Source organism: Limanda limanda, chromosome 21 (assembly GCF_963576545.1).
Source record: "Limanda limanda chromosome 21, fLimLim1.1, whole genome shotgun sequence".
Lineage (NCBI taxonomy): Eukaryota > Metazoa > Chordata > Actinopteri > Pleuronectiformes > Pleuronectidae > Limanda > Limanda limanda.
In genome coordinates this window covers 13,658,347-13,681,573 of record NC_083656.1, presented here as the reverse complement: position 1 = coordinate 13,681,573, position 23,227 = coordinate 13,658,347, and the positions used below count along the sequence as shown (strand labels likewise).

At 44.6% G+C, this 23,227-nt stretch overlaps 1 protein-coding gene across 1 annotated transcript in view; it reads right to left on the bottom strand.

The window, feature by feature from the left end:
• Nucleotide 1: 1 nt before the first annotated feature.
• trrap (transformation/transcription domain-associated protein) overlaps nt 2-23,227 on the bottom strand; it is a 77,337-nt gene continuing 54,111 nt past the window's right edge. Inside the window, exons 60-71 of the mRNA XM_061095126.1 lie at nt 22,296-22,396; nt 20,047-20,248; nt 18,197-18,358; nt 14,748-14,838; nt 14,258-14,463; nt 12,398-12,659; nt 6,944-7,169; nt 6,295-6,512; nt 5,365-5,549; nt 4,576-4,779; nt 2,820-3,014; nt 2-1,153 (exon numbers count right to left, since the gene is read on the bottom strand). Of these exons, the coding sequence (XP_060951109.1) occupies nt 869-1,153; nt 2,820-3,014; nt 4,576-4,779; nt 5,365-5,549; nt 6,295-6,512; nt 6,944-7,169; nt 12,398-12,659; nt 14,258-14,463; nt 14,748-14,838; nt 18,197-18,358; nt 20,047-20,248; nt 22,296-22,396 (2,337 nt within the window). The 3' untranslated portion in view covers nt 2-868. The remainder of the gene's footprint in view (nt 1,154-2,819; nt 3,015-4,575; nt 4,780-5,364; nt 5,550-6,294; nt 6,513-6,943; nt 7,170-12,397; nt 12,660-14,257; nt 14,464-14,747; nt 14,839-18,196; nt 18,359-20,046; nt 20,249-22,295; nt 22,397-23,227) is intronic.

Below are 23,227 nucleotides of genomic sequence, written 5' to 3'. Positions count from 1 at the left end.
CTTCTTAATTAAAAAACAGCATTTTATTAAAACAAAATGCTTATTTACAAGGCAAGAGATAATACTTCTGTCTGGAAAAAGTCTTTGTACCTTAACAAACAGGTACAAATACGTATACACAGCCAGCCCGGGAATGATATTTGCATTACAGCAGTTATTCCACCCTGAAGTTCGAACTTTGTCGCAACAGGACTGATGAGGAGACACACGCAGAAAAACAACGCAAAATGGCTTTTGACATCTTATTCGGGAGGTAAAAAACAAAAATACAAAAGAGCATCACCTGTTACTCTCAGGACGACTTAAGTCCTGATTTGGCAGGGACAGACAAGAAGAGACACGGTTTTTCTGTTTAAATAAAATTACAAGTTTGTGAAGGGTTTTAAAAATAAGCACTGGATGCTGGACAACACAGATGCAGCAGTGGCTAAAACTTTCTTCTTATACAGAAAAAAAATAACTTCCCAGTAGCTTGAGTGAGTGGCTCATTACGACACCTACACCAATATTTGTACAGACTCCTTGTCCCAATTCACACGGGGCAACTGGCATCACAGACACTCCTTGTCATTTAGTATTAAAAATAAATATAAGTTGGAGGAGGGACAATGTTTCCATAAGAAGATTTAGTCCAGATATGAGTATTTAACTTAGTGGCGGGCCGTGTTCAGACCACCACTAAGAGCCAGGGCCTTTGTTTCCTCTTGGTTCCGCTTATCAAACTGTTCCAGTGTCCAACACGTCCCCCGGGCGCCTTACAGTGAAGAGCAGCTTACATTTAACAGCTGTTGTCTGTGTTTGACAGATGCAGACGTAAACAAAAACAACTCTTCTATCCCTGCATCACGTCACTTCTCCCTCTGGCTCCTCAGAGCCACGGGTGCCAGGCCGGATCCATACGACACAGGTTGTCCAGGCTGTTTGCCGCGGCCACCAGGGTGTTGACTTTGCTCTCCCCCCCCTCAAACTGAGCCAGGTTATGGAGGCGGGTCATGATGGCTGTGACGGCCTTCTGGACCAGCGAGACGAGCTGCTGTGAGTCCATGTTCTCGGGCTGGCCCGCTGGGGACAGGGGCATGGACGTGTCCTCCTGGGTCTTCTTGTGCCACGCGATGATCTCATCGCGGAGGACGGCCTTCAGGATGCCATCCACCTATCAGACACAGAGGAAGTGAAGATTGAAACAATAAGTTCACAGTTGACCTCGACCATTGGGGACGTTTAAATGCATCGGTCAGTTTTTCTTAGTGAACAAAAAAGGTCTCTTTTCACTATTTCTAACTTTTGTAGGGTAGAAGTTTCTATCCTGTGCTTGAGTCACATGAGCCGTTTTCAGTCATGAACAACTTCAGAAAATGTCCACACAATTGGGTCTGGACACATTTTTTTGGAGTTTGTCTTTCACATGTGAAGAAGGCAGCAGGAGATTGAGTCGGACACATTCAAAACAACAGGTATACATTCAGAGAGAAGTTTGGCACGTCGCAAATCAGATATATATATATCAGAGATATTTTAATTCTTTATTTTTTTTCAGTATTATACAAATTTCATCACTTGATGCCATTCTTTTGTTGTGAATTCTCCAGATTTCCAGACATTTTACAAGGGGTCAGGAAGCAAAAACCCTGAATTGGACCTCTGGGAAATTTCAGGAGAATGTTGTTCGCATCTCCTATTGGCCCTTTCCTAAGCCATGTGTTCAAAATGTCCATCATGGAAACAAAAGCAACGAAACGTGAGAAAACCTCGGTTTATATGGAGCCGTTCTCAATCTCAAACATACACACAAAACAAAGCTGTTAACTCCAGTTAAAGATGTGTCAGTCAACCTCGAGGAAATCTCACTGTCGTTAAAAACTCATTATGGTGATACAGAGCGGAAATAAATAACCATGACGGGGCCACAACACCGGCCATCATCGCCCAGCTAGGTACACGCTGCTCCCTGCTCTCAGCTCAAGTGTTTATATGGTTTCGCGAGGCACTCCATTGTTAATGTGGTTTAAGGCTCCGCTATATTTGAGTGGATGATTGTTGCGTGTTTGTTGTGCTCCCTGGAAACGTCCATTTTCCTCGAACCACAAGAAACCCCGGGCCTCGGGGCCAAGTCCTTAACTGGTTCACATCCGCGCCTGTTTTGTTTATTTGCATTCGAAGCACTGCTGTTCCTTGTGCATCAGTCAGACTTAAAGTATGAGCCCGAGCTATACATAGACACCACACGCCTGTCATTACCGCCCTGCTGCAGATACATTATGCAGCCCTCTGACTGCTCCTTTTTTCATTGCACTGTTTTTGTTTGTTTAGGCCTTAGATAAACCCAGAAGCAAGTTCACTGAGTGCAAAACAAAAACTTATTTTTTAAAGCAGCGTTATTACATCCAAATCTTATGAGTACAAGGCTTATTGAGGCTACAAAAGGCTTAGAGTGTGACAAGCTAAATGTGAAACTTTAAACAATGATTAGAAGTTTGTATTGCCAATTAAATGTGTAATATCTCAACAGGCGAGACTCTGATTCTACGCCTTATCAAATCTCCATTACCAATTATCTATACTGTTTATCCTGTGGACTTGTGGCGAAAGGTGGGGTACACCCTGGACATGTTGCCATCGTATCACAGGGCAAACACACAGAGACAAACTACCATTCACAGCCAAGGCCAATTTAGAATCTCCACCTAATTTGCATGTCTTTAGACGGTGAGAAGAAGTACCGAGAAAGAAGCCAAGTAGACCTAGAATGGAGAACCTTCTTTCCGTGCTGACCACCGCACCTCCCTATTTTTCTTATTCAGACACATCATTTTACGTACCTTAAAGTTTGGCTGTGAAAAGCATCGTGCCACAGCGATCATGGAGGCGGTGAGAGGGCCCGAGACGCCGATGGTGGTCAGGAACTCAGAGATGTTCGGCGTCAGGCGGAACGGAACGGGACGATTGGCGTCCAGGTCGCCCGTGGCGTCGTTGATGTCAAAGCGGAAGTACGAGACATTCAGTTTTCCTGTGTCCTGCAAGAACAACAAACAGTAAAGTTAAAGGAACGTGTTGCAACGAGTGTGGATGTGTGAGGGTGGCTGGAAGAGGGAAAAGACGATATCTTAAATAAAAGCATTGGTCAGAATATAAATATACCTTCTGCATTTTTTGTTCTCCACAACTAAATGACTCTTCTTCAGAACAAAACGAGCTCTCATATACGAAATGGCTGCTGTTATTGATCTGTGTGCCCCAGACACAGTAGCATGTCAAACTATCAGCAGCAGAACATCTATAATCCTCAATTCACTCCCACTCCCCTCTCCCCCGCCGACTTAAATATATACAGCCCAGTTTTCTTCTTTAAGCCTGCATTTATGTGCGAGAGGGCCGCTACACAAGCAGCCATTCCAGGGAAGATAAGCTCCCTTATATGAAAAGGTGAGTGGCTCTGACAGCTTTATGGCAGAGCATTTCATTCCAGCCCGTGCTTCCTCTCATCCTCTGTCTTGCCTCTCCCCCTCCCTCCCCTCTCCCCTACTGTCATTTGCTCCTCCAGGCCCCAGCGGAGGGCCTCAAGGCAGTGGGCCGAGACGCAAGCAACCCCCAGGAGGCTCTGATATGCCTGCAGACAGTCGGATGTGGAGGCAGCGCTCGGAATGCTAAATGACCAGACTGGTGGCTGGAGACGGCTTCATTGTGGTGGGCCGGTGTGGGACTTAGATGACGAAGCGTCAGCGTGTCACATGGGGGTCTCGCGGGGCTGTGAACTTGACTGTGAGGAATGACGAGTCACTGAGTGATTTTCAGAACAAATGTCAAAGATATCAGATAGAGAAAGTATTCCACGAGGCAATTCAGGAGACTCTCGGTTACGTCTATAAGTGAGTGGAGGCCTGAAGGAGGTGTCGTGTGGAGAGAAACCTCCCAGCATCACTCAGCTCCATCTTAATGGAATATAAGGTCTCTATTTAGGCAGGGTGGGGCTACTGCTGTGATGTCCTGTCCTTGCACTCTCTCCCTCTCTGTTTGTGTGTATGTTTGTGTGTGTGTGTACACTCCCTGCACTGTAATCCTCCTGTGTCTAATGGGATCTGCGGAGTGGAACAGGCAGAGAGGGGGGCTTAATACCAGTGCTTAGCTGCCCGGAGGAACGCCTGTCAGCAAAGGCAGATTAGGATCAGAGGGGAGGGGTGGCCCACTGACACAATCATCTTTAATAATGACTTTAAGAAAGCCGTCTGTGGCTGCTGAGCACCAGATGGATGCATGTGGACTCGCTTGTGAGCGCACGCACACAAACACGGCCCTCTTCAAATTGAAACGCCTCTGATAGCTGTGGAGCAGAGGAGCCGAATATAACATTCTGTCAAAACATCATTCGCATTGACAGCAACCGTCTGACTGATAGGCCCGGCGTGAATGTCACAGGGGAGGATGGTAATTCATACGGCCCAGATATGGAGAGGGGTAATGGTGATCTCTTAATGCATCTATGACGGCGTACATCTATTGAATTAGCCCCTGACTTATGGATCCCACTTGCCCTTGACGGAAAGAGTCCAACATGTGTCTGGCTGTGCGTTGTCCTACCTGTGCTATCTGCAGCATCTCCGGGTTGAGCCGGTTGAGGTGGAGCATGAACTCGGCCAGACCTATGAGGGCCAGCTGGATGGTGAACATCTTCCGGAAAGTCCAGTAATCAGTGGCGTTGGGGAAGGTGTGGAGGGCCCACTCCTTCAGCATGCTGCGAGGGACCATGTTCCCCTGCACCTCCTTCAGGATGTCCCGCAGCACCTGGTCAGGAAGAGGGAGTAGAGGTTAGATAAGCAGCAGGGGTTCAGCCATTTTTGGGCATCACATCCAGCATCCGTTGTATTCAATGTATTAACCGGCTCCTCTAACTGAACACAGCAGTAGGTAATTTATTGGTGGATTTTTCCAGGGGCCAAAAGTATATACAACACAGGGGCACATAACTTCCTAGCTATCTAGCTATCACCAATAAATATGTCAGGGTTCTGCGTTGAAGCATCAGAGTGCAAAGGCTCTTTATAGAGTTACAATATTTTTCTCGGAGGTGAACTGTCATAAAAAAAAAGAGATCCATTACGGAGGAGGCAGAGACACCGACCAATAGTCCTTATGTAACAAAATGCAGCCAAACTATGAAATTAAAAGTGAGCAAAAACACTTTTCCTTTTGATTAATACTGAATACAACCACCATAATATTAAATTAATAAAAACTTAATTGGAGAAAAAAAGCAGTAACAAAGCAGATTTTTACAATTTGCAGATACATGAGGACATTGACTAGTTCTCCAATTATATCATATTATACATATATGTGCATGTGTGTGTGGAGTGCTTGTCTTCCTACCTGGTGACTGGCCTGCGTGCCTCTAGCCTGAACAGTGGCCAGACGGTCGTAATATCGGGAGATGGGGTTGTCGTGCTCGATGCCCTTCTTGGCACAGCGCTGTTTATAGATTTCCACCAGTGACAGAGATGAAGGATTGTCCTCCACCAGCCGCATCTGAGGCGACACCGCCACCACTCGGGGTACTGGAGAGATGGAGGGAGGAGGAGGAGGAGGGCGACAGGATACAGGTGGGAAGGAGATTGGGAGGGGAATACGGGAGAAGAAGAGAGAGTGGGAGAAAAAGGGAGGAAAACAGAGTCAGTGACACACAGGTTGTTAACATTTGGCTGCACTTGGTAACTAACAGTCAAGTTTTACTGGAGTGTGAACCACAGAACTAAACCAGCTGGGAGTTGGGAAAACAGCTGCACTGAAGGCATGCCATCGGTCAACACCACGCAGGGTCAAAGACGGTACAAGACTGTGTCCGGCTTGTCCAGTAAAAGCAGTCTAAACATTTGCATACAGTGGCACACCAAATCTAATCAACCCCAGCCATTCCAGTTGGGAGGAAATGGGTTGGAAGGGACTGTTGAATTCCCCTTCCGTATTTCCCCTTAAACAAACCAATCAAGTGCATAAATGGAGAGTGGGCAAACATCTGGGTGGAGGCTAACCACGAGGGGATGACTGCAGAGGAAATAGCGCTTGAAAGCGAATGGAAATTGTGTGCGGTGTGCGGGTGAGACCGAGGCAGACGGAAGAAGAATGAAAGGGTATGGTCAGTAGCAACTGTTCTCTGTGGACAACAAAAAGAGCCTTTCCTTTTTTCTTGATCACAAGCTGGTGAAAAATGTAATAATATCAAATAACAAAAAAGGAGAGAAATGCTCTTAGTACAATCCTTTTTTTTTTTTTAAACCTCCTGCACATTATCTGTGGTCGTACCAGTGAAGAAGAGGTGCCTTTTGGTGGTCTCCTTCCTCTTCTCCAGACAGGGGTTGAGGAGGCGCAGCAGCTGCAGGACCCTCTCCTCCCGGCGCGACTCTGTCAGGCAGGCGTCGTTCATCACCAGGTACGGGTAGATTTTGCCATTGTGGCCGCGGATGTAGAGGCGACGTGCTGCGGTATTGTGTTTCTGTACAATTTCCACTCTGGGCATGAACCTGGAGAAAGTCGTGGAGGGACAGGAGTGAATTAATAAACAGTGTGGGCGGAATGATACGTGGGCACAATGCTCCTGTGTGCTTCAGTATTTCTATAGAGCGCGTTAATGGAAACTTTCTGACTCAAAGGACCAACATTTATTAAATAAGGACTTGAAGTTTGGAATAAATCACCAGGGATTTCAGTTTTACCAGGACAGGATAATAAGCATTTTAGTCCTCTTTGTCTGTTAAGGTATTACATTCATCTGCCATTTTAGATTCTTCACTGTTATAAGAGGTAAGTATCTGTAGAGCAGAGACAGATATCTGTAAACTGTAGTGTGTGCTCAGCAAAGCACAGCAGTTCACATAGAATAAAACAGGTATTTGGCTAATGGCTGGTGCAAATTCATCCTCCAGAGGATTCCTTTTGAGGGAAAGTCCTGTACCTTGCAATCTTGATGTAGTAGTGCGTCGGTTTGGGCATAAGGAATTCCCCAGGGATCTCCACCTCGGCAGTCTGCGCAGAGAAATTGCTGAGGAAGCGGCATTTCTCCTCAATGAGGAAGAACTTGGGCAGCTGCTTGGTCTTGGCCTCCAGGATCTTGATCCACTTTTTCAGCTTGGAGATGAGATTGTGAAGCTTCATGGAGCCGGGCACGCTGAAGTCAAAGTCTTTTAGAAGAAGAAAGAAACAACATTGTTACAACAAGAATCACCTGTTTTCTTAACTCTTAGTGTCTCCCCTCCTCTTGGGTTTTCACCACATTGAGTAAAAATGAACTTTGTCTTCTTTAATCAACACTTCTCAAAAATGCCCTTTGGCAAGACACCAACACCCCCCAACTGCTGCTGTGCAACCGCCAACAGTAAAGAACTCTACAGTTGTGAGCAGCTCCCAGGTGTGTTTGTACATGTGCGACCTTTAACCTCCCCCTTTAGCTGTATGCTCCTGGACTTGTGCTATAAATACAGATATGTTTCGAGGTAACCTGCCAACTAAAATACTATATGGGGCAATGAGACATGCAAGCAGGAAACCCACAAGGGAGAGTACTCAAAGACAGTCATCTTAAAATATAAGAACATAAAACAGAAATAAACCAGATCTAAGAAGTTGGTTAGCTGACATTTGGTTTGCCTGTTTGACACCACAAACAGTGAGACTTCATGTTTACTTTACAGTTATTTACTTGTAAATATTGACCAAGAACACCTTGTTTTCCACAGTGAGGCCTAAGGGGGGGGGGTTACACAAACTTACATTTGGGAAAAGTCCATTATAAATATGTGGTGCAATGCCTTGCTTAAGAGAACTTCACAGATAGGTTATTCATGTCAGAGTGGCAGCACGAGGAGAGCGGTTTGCTCTATCAACTTAAAAATTCCTGGCGGAAGCTGGGAGCTGATTAAATTAGAGCAATAAAAACAAGAGTCTTAAAGTATTAAATTTCAGTTTCAAGTCACAACTCATATTGCACATAACATACTGTGATGAGCTGTAGCAACAACAACAGAAGGAGGGGAAGTGAGCCAGGCAGGTTTTCCATTTTAGAGTAAAGCCCCTAGGACACTCACACACAAAGACACAGAGACAGAGACACACACACACACCTCTCCTATTTCAGTACACCCTGTTGTGCCGCCTGTTATAATGAACCCATGAAACTGCAAGGCCTTGCCATTTCAAACCTGTTCAATCTCTCCCAGAGTGAGACCTCCTAATACTTTAAATAAGCCCTTTAAAACAGCCAATGTTCTTTTCGGAGTGGCCCTATTTTGCTATCCGTCTGCCTGCAATTCACCTGCCTTGATAGCCGAGGTAAAATTGAAACAGTCCCGAGAAATTGCAACTCGACGACAATTCAGCGCCATAAAAGTGTATAATGGTAACAAATCGAAAAGGCGAGGCGTGTTCCCCTCCGTCTGAGCCGCAGAGCACTGTAGTAATATCATTTCATCTTTATCCGATATAAAACGTTTACCTGTTTAAATCTAGAGATGTCTGCTCATAAGACACAGGCATTCTGTTATTATAACTCATAAAAATACCTAAGAAACAAACACCTTTTTTTGAGAGAATTGGTAAACCATACGAGACCTTGTTTTGAGCTTAAATTAGCTCAAATTATTTAAAAAGGGGTCATATGCTCCCATACCTTTTATTAAAATCAGTCGAGTGGTGCATTACACAAAGGCAACAAATTAGCAGCCCTGTCTGAACCTTGAATCATAAAAATAGATCACTCACTTTTTTGTGAAATCCAATTATTAATACAAACACTACACAGCCACCCTCAGCCATATCGCACATAGCACACAGACTGTAGCTACTTTAATTACAGTATCTATCTTCCAAACAACTGGTATTCATAAATTAACTTCAGAGAAATGACCTTAAACAAGAAAAGAAACAACATATCATAATTAAACTCTAATAGAACATTTTCATGTCTTTCTTAAAATAGATTGAAAAGAACGAAACTAAAGAAAAAAACTGAGAACTGCTGCGAGAAACCACAGAAGTGCTCTGTAGCCAGTGTAAAAGAGCCAGTGAGACGGAGGAGAGTTATTTCCAGTGCCCCTGAACTCATCTTTGACCGCTGCTCTGTCAGTGGGGGGGGGAGGATGCTGAGAGAAAGAGTGATGTGTGGAAAGTAGGAAGCAGGCTGCTCTGACCTGTGTATAGAAACATGGGCTGCTATTTTGCCCTACCTGGCCTGTCCAAAAGACCACAGTAGACAATATACACCACTATAACAAATGACATATCCTGACTCAGGAGGTAAGATCACCTTTGTATAGACAATATTTGTTCCCTGATGTACTGCCCTCTCACTTACCAAGTGTGGGGATTGTAAATGTCGCACCTCTGTCTGATTAGTGGGCTGAAGTTGTGAGCATTTCTGAATATTTGGCAGAACTTCCCAATTAAACTTAAAATTGCCACCTGACTATAGATAACACATAGGTCACAGGTGCTAAGCCAGGGTGCTATACAGACTTACAATGGGTCACATTTAACCGTGCTAAATATCAATTTAGCATGACAAATGACGATTCAGGCGTTGAATAAAATGCCAAGAAACTTGTAATTTTTTTTCCGGTGAAAGCTCTTCTGACAAAAGTCTCTGGAACAGCTCCACTGCTAAAACAGTAACTCATGCAAATAGCATTCACTGTAATTGGATTTGAATGCCTCCCTGCTGCCAAATGTTATATGTGCAAACATAAACCCATATTTTCCGGCCCACAAACCCTGTGAAAGCGAGTGAGCCACTAACGTGGTGCGGGGAATGCGAGCTTGGCTGCTCAGCAGCTCTGTAAACCCTGTTTGTTCCGCTCTAGAAGGCTTGTGTGGTTTCAGTCTCTGTCGGCCCTGCTCCCACGTCGCCGTGGGGACAGCTGGGTAGCGATGGTCGGCGGGCACTCTGCGAGGCAGAAGCCCTGGTGACGCCTGGCTGCGTCAGCACAGCTGGCACTGCAACATCTGGTAAGATTCATCAACATGGCGCTCATGGAGTCTCACTCAGTCTTGTTTGTGTTGTTCATTCAGTCCGTCCATGTGAGGGTCCCAGGCTTTCCCTCACTAATGCCATCACATCTGTCTTCATGCCTTCTCTCAGGCTCTCGTTCCCACTCTTACTTAGTCAGGTGAGCATTTTTCTAAAGCTGCTTCTCATTCACTTGCTCTCCTTGTCCTCCTCCATCCCAGGGGCCAAACCCATTAGCTCTATTGGTCACTCTCAGGACCAGTGGAGGAGAAAAGCACAGGAAGCTCTGCAGACTAGAGCAGGAGAAGAGGAGGGAGAGGAAGGAGGTGCTTTGTGGAAATGTGATAGAAAAAAGAAAAAGATTTTAAAAAAAAAAAGACACCCGGGCATTTTCTGAGAGAGTAATTCAGTGAACACGCATGTGCAGTCAGTCTGTACGAGAGGAGAGGAGGCGAAAGAGGTTTATTTAAACACCGAAAGCCGAGGGAGCTGCAGACGGCCCTCGTTTAAACCAGGTCCAGTGAACTGTGTTCGACTCCCTTATGTAATGTAGGAAAACAGACACGTGGCATCCAAAAACCGGGGAATGATTGTTTTGAGAAAAATGTCTCAGAGGAGGCCTTGGCTAAACAAGAACTGCACCTGTCCTGTTGGATTCTACAGTTTATTCTACAGAATATGAATCTGATCACACGCAACAAAATGACTGCAGGCTTCATCACTGAATTATAAGCATACACATGAGAATCACTGACTTTTTTGCTTCGAAATAAATACTAAGCAGATCAGAGAGCATTGTTGACTGTCTTCCAACTCCAAATCTTTGATGTTGCATCAGCTTACAACACCTCGGAGAATACCACGATTGGGAATCTAGAAAATGTGCCATTAGGAATGTTCTGGGGGTTTCTGGCAGAGAAAGTGGGGGAGACATGGTCTATAATTCAACATCAGTGGAAAGAAGGTGGAGTGGATGTCTCTAATGATAGCTAAACATTAAAATTCAGTTGTTCATCATCTTACCACGACAATTAAAGTGAACTCCCGCAGACAGGTTATTTGTGTTGGTAGTTAATTGCAAATTCTTCCATATGAATGGTTTTCTCTGAAATAGAATCCCTTCCTATGTGTTGTTTTAGACCTATATATACATAGCAAGGATATGGAAAGACATTTTTCATCCCTGTGCCCAGAGGCTTAACTAAGAGCTCTTGAATTCACCTATGTGTTCCAATATTTTCAAAGCTATATTTAGTTTTAGTGCAGCAAACAACCATTACACATTGCTTTCAATGCACTGCTTTCCTGACTAAGAAGATAATACTGTAGGAACAACCTGACTGTTGGCTGGTAGTGCAATAACAATAGATAAAAAATAAGTATACATGTCAGTATAAACTGCCAGGAATTGCACAGATTGTGAAAATCGCTTTACCCTGCCTCTGGTGGACTGTAAGTCTATAAAACCAGCAATGGGAATCTATTCCACCAGTGAAAAAAGTTGCCAAGAAGTAAAGTTATTTTATTAGAGTGCTATAGTTTCATACAGACTTTTAGATGCTGCAAAGACAAAAAAAACTCAACAGTGTCGTCGTTTCTATAAAGGCAGCCTAACGTCATCTGCTCCATTTCATCAGAGCTAGACAGGTTGTTAAGATCACCACCGCAGAGCTGCACCAGTTAAGATTAGAAATGCTGCTGACTTGTGTATCATTAAAACCAATGTGGGAGTGTGCACATAAACAGTGTAATAAAGACACAAACAGACAAACGCACACACCCAACTCTGACAGGACACCAGCTCCAACCCCTCTATGAAATCCAATAATCTGGTTGAAAACCTTAATTATGCTGCACAACACCAATGCTGCTGCTGCTCCGAGTCAGAGTTGAGTCCGTCCAGGCAGCACTGATACAAGCAGCACAAGGGTCCGTGTAGACACAACGTTACCCGTTCAGTGAAATGCAACTGAGGCCAATCGAGCACCATTTAAACTAGTGTGGACATGGGGTAACGGCAATGCTGCTCTTGTTTGCTGAAAGGTGGCTGATGTATGATTCAAGGCCTCGGGGAGAAGAGCTCTGAGGTGGTGCTGCTTTTGCTTCCTGGCCGGTTGTCGCACCTTGTCGAATATTCTTTGTAGCCCGAATACTTCAACCTCACATTTTATGTCTCCTCAAATTTCAAAGTGTTAGAAGTTAGAAACAAGTAAAGGCAGTGATGCCTAAAGTTAAAAATGGCTGACAGCCGTGAAACTAAAGTGAGCAAACAAAGTTCAAAAAGTAAGTAACAGGGGAGCATAGAACAGCCTGAACTGAAAGGGGCTCTTCATGGCTTCTTTTTCTCTCAGTGTACATACTTCTATATTTGCACAGGCAGGGGAAAATGTATTTTAGAAGCCAACCAACCTGTTGTGAACTGTCCCTTCATCTTCTGAAAAACGGGGTCCTGGGCTGTGGCCTGAGCCCGGCGGGCGAGCGACTCGGAGGCAGCGCTCGAGAACATGGTGGACACGTTGGAAACGTTCTCCAGGCCAACGCCAAAGGTGCTGACCAGCTTCTTGACAAAGTTGAGTGTGTGTGGTGTGATCTTGGCATCAGAGACGGCGCCGCTCTTTTCAAAGGCCACTGAATAGCACTTGGCCAGGCCCTGTTGGAGCTGCCTCAAAACCTGTGGAGTACAGAGACAGAGTTATATTAGTAATGATGGGTTTGTCCCAACAATGTGGCTGAGGGGATAGAGCGGTCGACCTCCAACAGGAAGGTCGGTGGTTTGATCCCAGCCTGCTGTAGTATGTAGGACTAGTCAGGTAAGTTTCGATGATATTATTGGGGAAAACATATTAGCATGCCGATTGAGGATTGTTCATCTGTTCATCTAGCCTATTTCCATTCATTTATCCATCAATTGTAAAATATGTTTACAGACGATTCCAATTGTTTCGCTAACTATTTATATCTCTGGCATTGCATTAGTGTTTTTTTTCAAAAATTTTTTCTCATCTTATTCTACAGAACGATGCCACGTGCACTATCTCATGTGTGGAGACATTTCACCCCATCCAATGTAGAAGGAAAGGCTGTGTACATTTGCAAATACTGTGCAAAGACCTATGTAAAGAATGACACAACGATGCAGAGGCATATAGTCAAGTGCCCAAAGTTTCCTCAGGGCTCAAATCAGCCTATGACAAAACAAAATTTTTATATTTATGTCTGTATATGACAAGGTAAATACAATTAGTATAAATTACCCATAACATTTCCAGTTTATTCCCGTTTATTCCCGTTAATTCCCGTATATTCCCATGGAAAGTTTCCAACTTTGAATATTCCAACCCTACTGCTGATACATTCACGTAAGAACAGAACCACAGTGCCGCTCAATTCTGTATTTATAAAAAACTATAAGGCAAAACAAACACTCAACATTCCTGCCTCCTAAAGACTGTGTGAAAGGGGCTGAAAGTAACAGAGATACACAAATATTTCTTAAGAAGCAATGGTGCAGCAGTTTGATTTCATTCAGCAACCAAAGCAAGGGAAGGGGTGATGTAGTGATGTGGTGTAGCAGGCCTGTGCCCCCGCATGCCCAGTGGAACGGAGCATAGAAGCCTGCAGCTGCTGCCGTGTGCCACAAACCATCACAGATAATCACACGGACACACACACACATCAACAAACTTCCAGCCCTAAATCCCTTGCCCCATCCTACATGCTCACCGCAGCCATCCATCACCCATCTCCGTCTCCTCTCCTCCTGCTGTCTCTCCTTCTCCCAGACCCCCCCCTCCACCCAGAGCAGATACCATGTGCGGATGCTGCCTTGCATTGTTAAAGCTATTCTCAGAGGTAGACTACGGAGTCGGGTCGCTACCTCCCGCACTGCCACCAACACAATATGCTGGGTTAATAAAAAAACATGCTGGGTGAATGGATAATTCAAGTCGACATGTGCTTCGACAAAAGAGATTTCTCTGATCCGCTTACGGCAACACAGTAGGTCGCCACTGTCTTCCATCCCTGACTGAACTATTCACAGAGAACTCATAACATCATAGACTAAACATGGGTCAGGCTGTGAGGGAATTTGCCAAACTGTGGTCTGCTGGTTGACTAGGAGGAGTGATTCACATATACAAGATGTGCAATCCTACTTGCTTTCACACATACGCATGACAGTTTTCACAACGAGCCGAATTACGTTCTCACCACCCGATCGGCTAAAAATACACGCACATCCGAAGCCAACACCTTTGTTCCTCTCACCTCTTCATGCCAGTTCTCCCTGAACCACACCATCTGGTCCACGATGCCCTCCAGGGAGGACAGAAGGGTGGGGTGCAGCTCGCGTTGCATGTGCATGATGCGGCTGCAGCGCCACATCGGGGCGGTGGCCCGTATGGGCCCAGGGTCGGAGGCCCCCGAGTGAGGCTGAGCCCCCACTGAGCTGGGTTGCTGCTGTCCAGATGCATCTGCAGAGACGAGTGGGTAAGAGGGGAAAAAGATGGAGAGGGAAGCGACAGATGGGAGAATAAGGAAGGAAGGGTAAAAAGAGAGATGCTTTCTTAGAGTACAAACCATTTTGAAGAGGATATGAACAGACGTGCAGCAGAAAGTTTTATGGTAAACTATATTCCTTGCTACAAACCAATTTCTTTACATATATGTACTAACAACTCAGCATGGTATCAGCAGGGAGAAGCGTTTCATGTTCAGAGAATGGTAAAGGCAACACGCTACAGCCATGTGTACTTACCACTTTTGTAGCGCTCCCTCTGCTCAATCTTGAGCGTCAGGTAAAGGGTGCGGATGGGGAAGTAAACCGCCTGGGGGTACACTCGTCCCACCTAGCAGATAAAAGGGTCACAGATTACATTTCAAAGTCTCCCCCTCAGGAACCGCGAAAGAGAGAGACAGGAGGCAGACAGAGGTGGAGGTGGAGAGAGAGAGAGAGGCAGAGAAAGACCCTGTTTGTGTATGTGAGTCAGAGGGAGAGCGAGAGAGCCAAGACCTCTGCTGTAACAGAGGGAGTGTTTGAAGCTTCGAGTCAGTGGAGGAACGGAGGTTAAAACACATCATGGCTGAATTACAAAACTGAATGGGACTGATGATGAAATTGCCTTTAAGACTTTCAAGAAAAGTCAGACAACACTGAAAGGCTTAATGGTCGAAGTCTGAGCACAAGACATTTCAGGTTTAGAAGACAAATTCACGTGGGACCCAAGGGGATAGTAGTCCTGTGATAAGTTATGGTTAATTCACAGTTTATCAAATCTGTCTCGGATAAGTTAAGCATCCAAGATTCATCATTTTCTGACATAAAAATTCTGCTTTCCGCCTAACAACACAAGTACCTAAGAGAGAAAGACCACTGTGACACATTGCACAGGAATCACCCTTTAAATGAGAGCAGTAAACTTGTGTGTTTGACATTTGCTATGAATGTGACTGTACTAAGACAGAGGCTTAAGTCAGAACATGAGCTGTAACAAAGCTCACTATAATTCTACAGAGGCAAGAATAAAGATATATTTATAAATACAAAAAACTAATCACCAGATGTTTTTCTAAAACCATAAGCTTTGCCAACTGGCTCTGGTGGTCTTACAGAGGAGAGGCTAATAAAATATGGATAATATTCAACATTTTAAATAAGCATACTTTTGGTCTCATCTCTCCACGTGGGATTGTCTGACCACAACATGTTGCTCCTAATCATTTTAAAGTACAAAAACAATATCTAATTTACAATTGATTTTTCTTGAAATGCTAGGCGATGTTTGAGCCTGGTGTAGGCTCACTGAATACTGGTGGAAGACCACAAGGTTCCCTCAGATCTCCGAGCAGAATTTCATAGGCTGCAATTACACGGCTACTTGATCCCTTCTACACCCACTCTTCAACTGCAGGGCAGAAAGGGATACGGCAAAGACACAACCGAACCGAGCTGAATATCACTGAAGGCGAGTCGAGCATGGATGGTGGCGGTGGAGGATACAAGAGAGACATAGAGGAGGAACGATAAGAAGCTTTTTTTTCCACACTTTAACCTGAAGCTACATTGGTTTTGGAACCGCTAAGCTCCATCTGGCTCACTGTGACCCTGAGCACGGGTCGTCAGAGGGATTCTCAAACTGCACAAATCAAGATTACACATAAATCGATCAGCAAAATGGCTAACTAGAACATTCTGTAGTTCTGCTTCAACTATGCGTCTACTAAAGCAGCTGTTCCACATCACAGCAGGTCTTGAATTCTGTGAACGACTAAGTTCCCTAAAGGCATGGAAATTCTACATGGCCAGTCAGTCAGTGCCAGGCAGACCGATAACTTTAAGTAGGTGTTAAATGAAGCTGCTGCCGCTGGAGGTCTGAGCCTGGGCAGCGGGAAGACGATACAAAATGGGAACTGCGACCGAATAATTAACACACTTTACCCATCAGTTGTTTTGACGATGTGAAAACTGTGAATATTTCTCTGTATATTTCATTAATTCATGTAAAGGTTAATAATTTCACATGTGCCCACCAGGTACTTATATAGTATCCGGTAATTGGCGAGACTCTGCTTTTTCAAAATTGCTCATATTTTCCATTTTTATATGCTGATTATAAAAACATGTTCTGGGAAGAAAAAAAAAGACATTTAAAATAAGTCGGGAGTAACAGGAAGAGGGAGTTCTAAGTGGCAGCTAACAGCAGCATTAAAGATGAAAGAGGAAGGATGGCGGCGAGGAAGAGGAGAAACAAGAAATCAGCACGCTAATGGGAAGATAAGAAATGTCATATTTTGGCAAAGCAAAGGTGGGCTAAAGGGAAGCGGGGCGAGTGGTAGACAAGGAGGAGGCAGCGAGGGAGTGTGGGAGTGCGCGCAGGGGGAGGGGGGGAGTCGAGATTCTCTGTTAACTTCTGATTCATCTTCCCGCCAGCCCCCGGGCGATCTTCTCTTCACCTTCATCAATATTTCAACATACGTTTTTTAAACATCCCGCCGCCGCAGAGAAACTCTAAATAATTCAGGCGAGTGGCAGGGATAAAGCATGCCGTGCATTGAAATGGGGCTTCTCTCTTTACATAAAGAAATGGGATGAAGAATCGAGCGTCAACCTTTTACCCTTCAGTCATTACAGGGTGACGAGAGGAGACCAGAGGAAGGACCCTACAACCTGTCACCCACCGACATCCATTCATATACATGAACAAGGCCGGTCTGTTTCAAATGAGTCACCTTTAACTGAGAGGCCACAACTCTGAACTTTTTAACAAGCAGATGCTTTGGATAGACAAACCACTTGAGGATTGAGGCAGTGTATAAAAACCCAAGATAAAAACATTAATGCTAATTATTCAATAGCAATAGAAATTCTATAAAGCTACAACTCTTAATAGCCTAAACAACCAAACATCAGTGTGATATATTCTCTTTATCTACATGATAAAAAGGAAAAAGGGTTCTTAGGGTAAATATGACTATAAAACAGAAAGTCTATCGTTCATGTTATTAACACACCAACCTTTTACATTATGTTTTAAAAACCCTGTCACTTCCCTCTCTTCCCAACGCTCTCCTTCATATCCTCTTTACAGTATCCCTGCTCTGCTGAGAGGTTGTTTGTTATAGCAGACTGCTCTTTGAAGATCTCCCTCTTCAAATTGTGCGGAAATAATACTCCATTAAGCAAAGCAAATTAGTCCTCAGTTTAATTACTAGCTCGGTTCCCGCAGTGCGGATGCGTGCGATATTAACTTTATAATAATTTCTTGAACAAATAATTTAAAAACCAATTCACCGGGGATCGGTGAAAGCCAATAGATTTCAGTAAAAAGGGACAGTGATTGAGACTGAATGCTTAATTTGGTAAAAAGAAAGCAGGAGAGAGGCCACTTTAGCGTGAATGCGGTTAATTTATCTCGATTAGGATGACATGCATGAGCACTAATGCTAACACAGCAGCCAGATGTGCTGCCCCAGAATGGATAAAAGAAGCCAAGGGGAAAGAAATATGAATGATCGGTGGGAGGAGCAGACGTCCTGACATGAAATTGAAGCAAACAAAACAAGGCTAACAAACAAGTACTGATGCCAAACTCAATCTAAGTGGTAAGATTATTTGACGAAGCTGTTTGACAGATTTTGCAGTGATAATAAGTCAGTAACAGAAACCAAGAGGATTTGTTTTGGAGGTTTTTTGTGCAGAATTCTCACCTGGCTGATGAGGTTGAGCAGAGGTTTGCCCTCTGAACCAACCAGGCAGGTCAGGAGCTGTGGGATCCATGCCAGCCACTGGATGGGCGGCACTCCGATGCAGTACTTGTCCACGGCATCTGCAAGAGTGTTCTTGTCATCAAAGCTGAGTAGCCACAACACCTACGGATGAAAGGAGAATATCGAAAATGTGAGAAGGGAGGGAAGAAGTTGATCTCAGGAGAAAGACGGGTGGGACAAAATTAGGAATTAAGCAAAATAACAATTTAGATGAAACTCTATTATGCCAAAGTAGAATATTAAAAACTAAATATGTGTGATAAAGCCCCTTTTCTACTGGTGAAAAAACCCACTACCACCCACTCAGATCTTGGTGTTGTCTGCAATGGGAATGGATACAATTGTCAAATGGCTCTGGCTCAGATTGGCAATGATGGTAACACAAGACCCGGGTGAACACGCTTATTTCTAATTTTTTAGTTAGGGGAACTAGATGCTGTCACAGCACCTTTTCTTGTGCGACGTTATGATGCACATTGAACTTTCGGGCATTGTCACATATTCATGACAGTTTGTGTCCTTATTGTTTCTTATATCTTGGGAACTATGTGCAGCAGAAATCTTTTCTTCGTATCATGCAAGATGCAACCCTGGCAAGAAAGCGAGGAGAGAGATCTCAGTTTCTGGTGCGATTGTGATGTCTAATGTGACAAACTGGAAATGTTTTTTTTTTTTTACCTACTCTTGTCGAGGTTTAAGGACAGATGATGTCGCACATTGTTAAGCCACAAACACAAATTGTGATTTGTAAATATGGGCTATACAAATACAATTTGATTAATTGTTGAATGGGAAAGGAGTCAATTGCCTTTTTAGGGGATTTACCCGCATCCAGAAACCTCTTAATTTTGATGTGACAGAGGTATCAGAAAGCATTAATCAGAGCAGTGCTGCCTCCCTGTCTCTGTTCACAGCAGAGGGGGGGGGGGGGGCTGCAGAGGAAAGAATGAGCACATCTTGGGAATGGCTCGCTACGATCAAAGCCGAGCCAGTGTGGAGGTGATCCCTCCTCCCCTGGTGTGCCCGCGTGTGCTTCTACATGATGATGAAGACATTAACCCCACTCAACCCCCCCAGGCTCTCTTCAATGAGCCAACGTGGGTACACAGATTGTGTATAATTACTGATAATCACTGGTCATCTCACTTCATCCATCAGGTCTAAGCACTGCCAACCCAGCTTGGCAGCGCACACCAGAGAGGGCCACCAGGAGAAAAAAAAAAATCTAATTGGAATGTGAAGCCAGTAGGAGCCATTATTAGAACAGATAATGATAGTAATGCCTGATGTGAATGCCGGACGTGGCAGGACAATGTTTATTATTTATGTCGCCTGACGCAGTCTATCCGTTCTTCCACACCAGGTTTCCTCCACTGTTCAGTGTTATAGCACTGGTCTGACTGTGTGCCTGTGGTCTGTTAACCCCGTCATGCCAGAGGATGGCCTTCAATCCACCATTGATCTGCTGTGGGAATCCTTCCACACTGCAATACCCCTGGACTCTAATCGATCAAAGTACTACTCTCTTTGCTTGTAACTGTGACTGAGTCTGAGAGAGTGGTAGGAAAAATAGCACCAATAATTTATGGGCTATATATGGTCAGGAGGGAATTAATGGGGACCACATTTTAAAAAACCTCCAACAAAAGCTACTGATTTTATAGAAACAGGAGATGTGGTCGTTGACATTCTCCAATATTAGCACATCACAAAAGTCTTCACATTTATCCTACCACACTTAAACATGAATAATCACACCAATGCCCCATTTCCCAGTCCCCCCTTCTCACCTTTGCCAGGTATTTGCGGGACTTGCTCTCGTTCTGGTGGCGGCAGGCGTGGAGGTAGCAGGTGATGGCAGAGACTCCCAGGTGGAGCTGGCGGTCCTTGACAAAGATGTTCTCCAGGTAGTCCCCCCACATGGCCCAGGCTTTCACGAGGACATCGTGCATCTGCACCGCCGCTGAAAAGGCCTTGTTGGCCTCCTCTGACCTGGAAAAACGAGGGAGCGTTAAAAAGTGAGGGACAGATTGGGGGTGATGGTCAAGGGCAAGTGAGCAGAGGGAAGCGGGAGAAAGTATTGAGTGAAAGAGAAGTCAGAGGAGAATAAAAGATAAGAAAAAGCGAGAGATGTGAAGAGAGAGAGGGCGGGGGGTGGGGGGGGGGTCTGAATGAGAGATAGACACGGATGGAACACTTGAGTGAAGAGTGGAGCGGAGGTTGAAGGAGCAAACTAAAAAGGAGGAAGATGGAGTGTGCGAGAAACAGATTATGATGATCGTATTCTGAATTATGTCCGACACATCAATATGTACCATATTTCATGTGCTGTCATATCCAAGGCTTTTACACTTGGCATTACAGAGTAAGCATTTAACCCAGGAGGAATAAATGTCACAGAGGGCTCAGCTGTTCTGATACAATGTACTGTGAGCTGAACCCAACCCTATGGCATAGTGCAGATCAATCCATTTAATACTCGGTGACACGTGAGCTAAGCATATTCCTGATTAATCAGAAATGACAGAGTAAGGTAAGAGCCTCACTGTAGTGGCTACACTTATCTGTATAAACATACGTTGACCGTGAAGAGCACAGCTACAACTCAGAGAAATCTGCGGGCTGATAAACCCGAGGATTTGTGGGATTTTTTATCCCAGTCCTGCAATCTAGCAGTCACACTTGAAAGTATTTGATTTGGACACCGTTAAAATAGCACGCGAGGAAACGGAGAGAGGTGAAATCTGGCAGCAGACCCGAGGTTTTGACTGCACCATTTATGCTGACGGAGAAATATATCCTGAATCATCAGCTGCTTTCACCACGCCAAGCGGTTTCTAACCACCCACTGGCACGCAGTCTGAATAATTCTTTCACACCTTTCAGCCTCTGATTAATAAACAAGATGCAAGAGGCACCCTGAGACGCGCTACCATTGCAGTCGAAACAAGGAGACAGGCCTGTCGATGCAGAAAACCCTGACTGAGCTACAGTTAGAAAATCGACCTCCATTTTAGGAGCGCTTCCAAAAACTCCTCTCCCACTTACTTACAGGGAAATGTCTCCCAAGTCAATCAATTAAAATGTGTTATTATGAAAGGCATTTTGGCATGTGATTAAGAAATGGGAGCTTGATTGCTATGGGAATCGGAGCCGAAGACACTCTAGTAATACTTAATGGGGTTGCCTCAGTCACTTTGCCAGTGTTAAAGTACATTAACAGTCTCTCCTACCCGGCACCCAGCAGACTGTCAAATCTCTGACACCTGTTTAATTGAATGATCCCAAAATCCTCAGCATATGTGGCTTTGCTTTTACTTATACATACACACACACACACACTCCCACTCTCAACCCCTTACCCCCACTCTGCTGTTAATTCTCCCCTGGTGTTGGGGGAAGTTAATGATTGCAATAAACCCCGCTGAGGTGGAGGCAAGTTCCGCTGATCCCATAGATTCCTGCAAATTGCCTCGAGTTAATTATTGCGCTGAATATACATTTAATAAGCCTTCCTCAATTTGTCTTTCGCCCCTCAGGGTGCCATGTCACGTCAAAGATGACGGGCGACACGGGGGGGTGCTAACGGGGAAGTGGCGGGCATGGGAGCGGAGCTGTGGTTGGGCACAGCCAGGCAAAACATGGAAGGAGCAGTAATGTGCTCCACAGGCGACCCCAGCAGCCTAAAACTCATTACCGACACTGTCACAAGCTGATGACACAGATGAACATTAACATTTAAACTACATCATGGGGGATACCTAGTAACATAATCACAGAGATGCTCCAGTGAAAAGTGCTTATTAAGTACGGCTGCTCTATCCTGAAAGAGGAGAAACACCCACGCAGAGTTAAGAGAGCAGAGACAGTTTGGGGATCACGCAATAATGAACAAACGGGCAGACAGTGACAGATGAAGGAAAAGAAGAAGGATAGATTCAGATTGTCGAAATCATAAGAGTGAAAAGAGATTACGGATACTTGTGTGAAGGTGGAGAGGTAGTCACAGAAGTAACAGCTCAAACACTGGAAGACATACTTGTTGATTTGGGCCAGGAACATGCCCTTCAGAGCGTAGAACTCAGCCGTCATCTCCTTAGTGAAGTACTTCAGATTGGTCGACTCAATCACCTCCAAACCCTAAACAGACAGAGCAGAGAGCACCAGAGGTTTAGCTTCAGACAAAACTGCAGAAACAAAACTCTCATTTATCACGAAGAAGATACCACATCATTATTTTAGCCGGGGTCACGATCACAGCAGAAAAACCAAGGGACTGCTCAGTGTTCATTAAGAAGTAAAAGAAGAGGTGTGGCGGGAACTAGACTTCTATTATGGTGAGCCTCTGATTAGGTGTCCCTTATATACTGCTGTGACAAATGATGTGTAGCAGGAGAGAGAGACAGAGAGCACCAGAGGATATGAGATAGAAGAGAGGGAGAGGAGTGTCTGCTGGTACTTTTAATGACTTGTGGTGTGCTGGACTGCATCTATTAATCAGAGTACTCCATGGGCTTAAGAGCAAGCTCCTGAGTTACACTCCCTTATAAGTCTCCCTGCTAAAGCTTGTCACCTAGAGCCACCCCAAACATTTCTTGCTCTTACTACTTTTCCCACTCAAATCACCGCTAACCACGCTTCCAGCTACTGGCAGCCGAAATCAAACCGAGCACTTAAGACACACTAAATGCATCAAATGTGTTTCTCCTCAGCAGAGACGGAAGTTATAGTCGGAGCGTTCATTACCGCGGCCCACGTCTCCTGCAGCTGTGCAGCATTATGTTGCAGGTGCACTGGTGCGATATATTTATCATGTTTTGATCACACAATTAAGTCTGTACAAGCAAATTGATTTTTGCGCTTTCTAGAGAGCGACTTTGCCAATAAAATATTTCATGAGTTATTTACAAACCGCAATAACATTTATGTATTTGCTAATAAAAAACCAAAAGCAATTTTGAACACGACAGA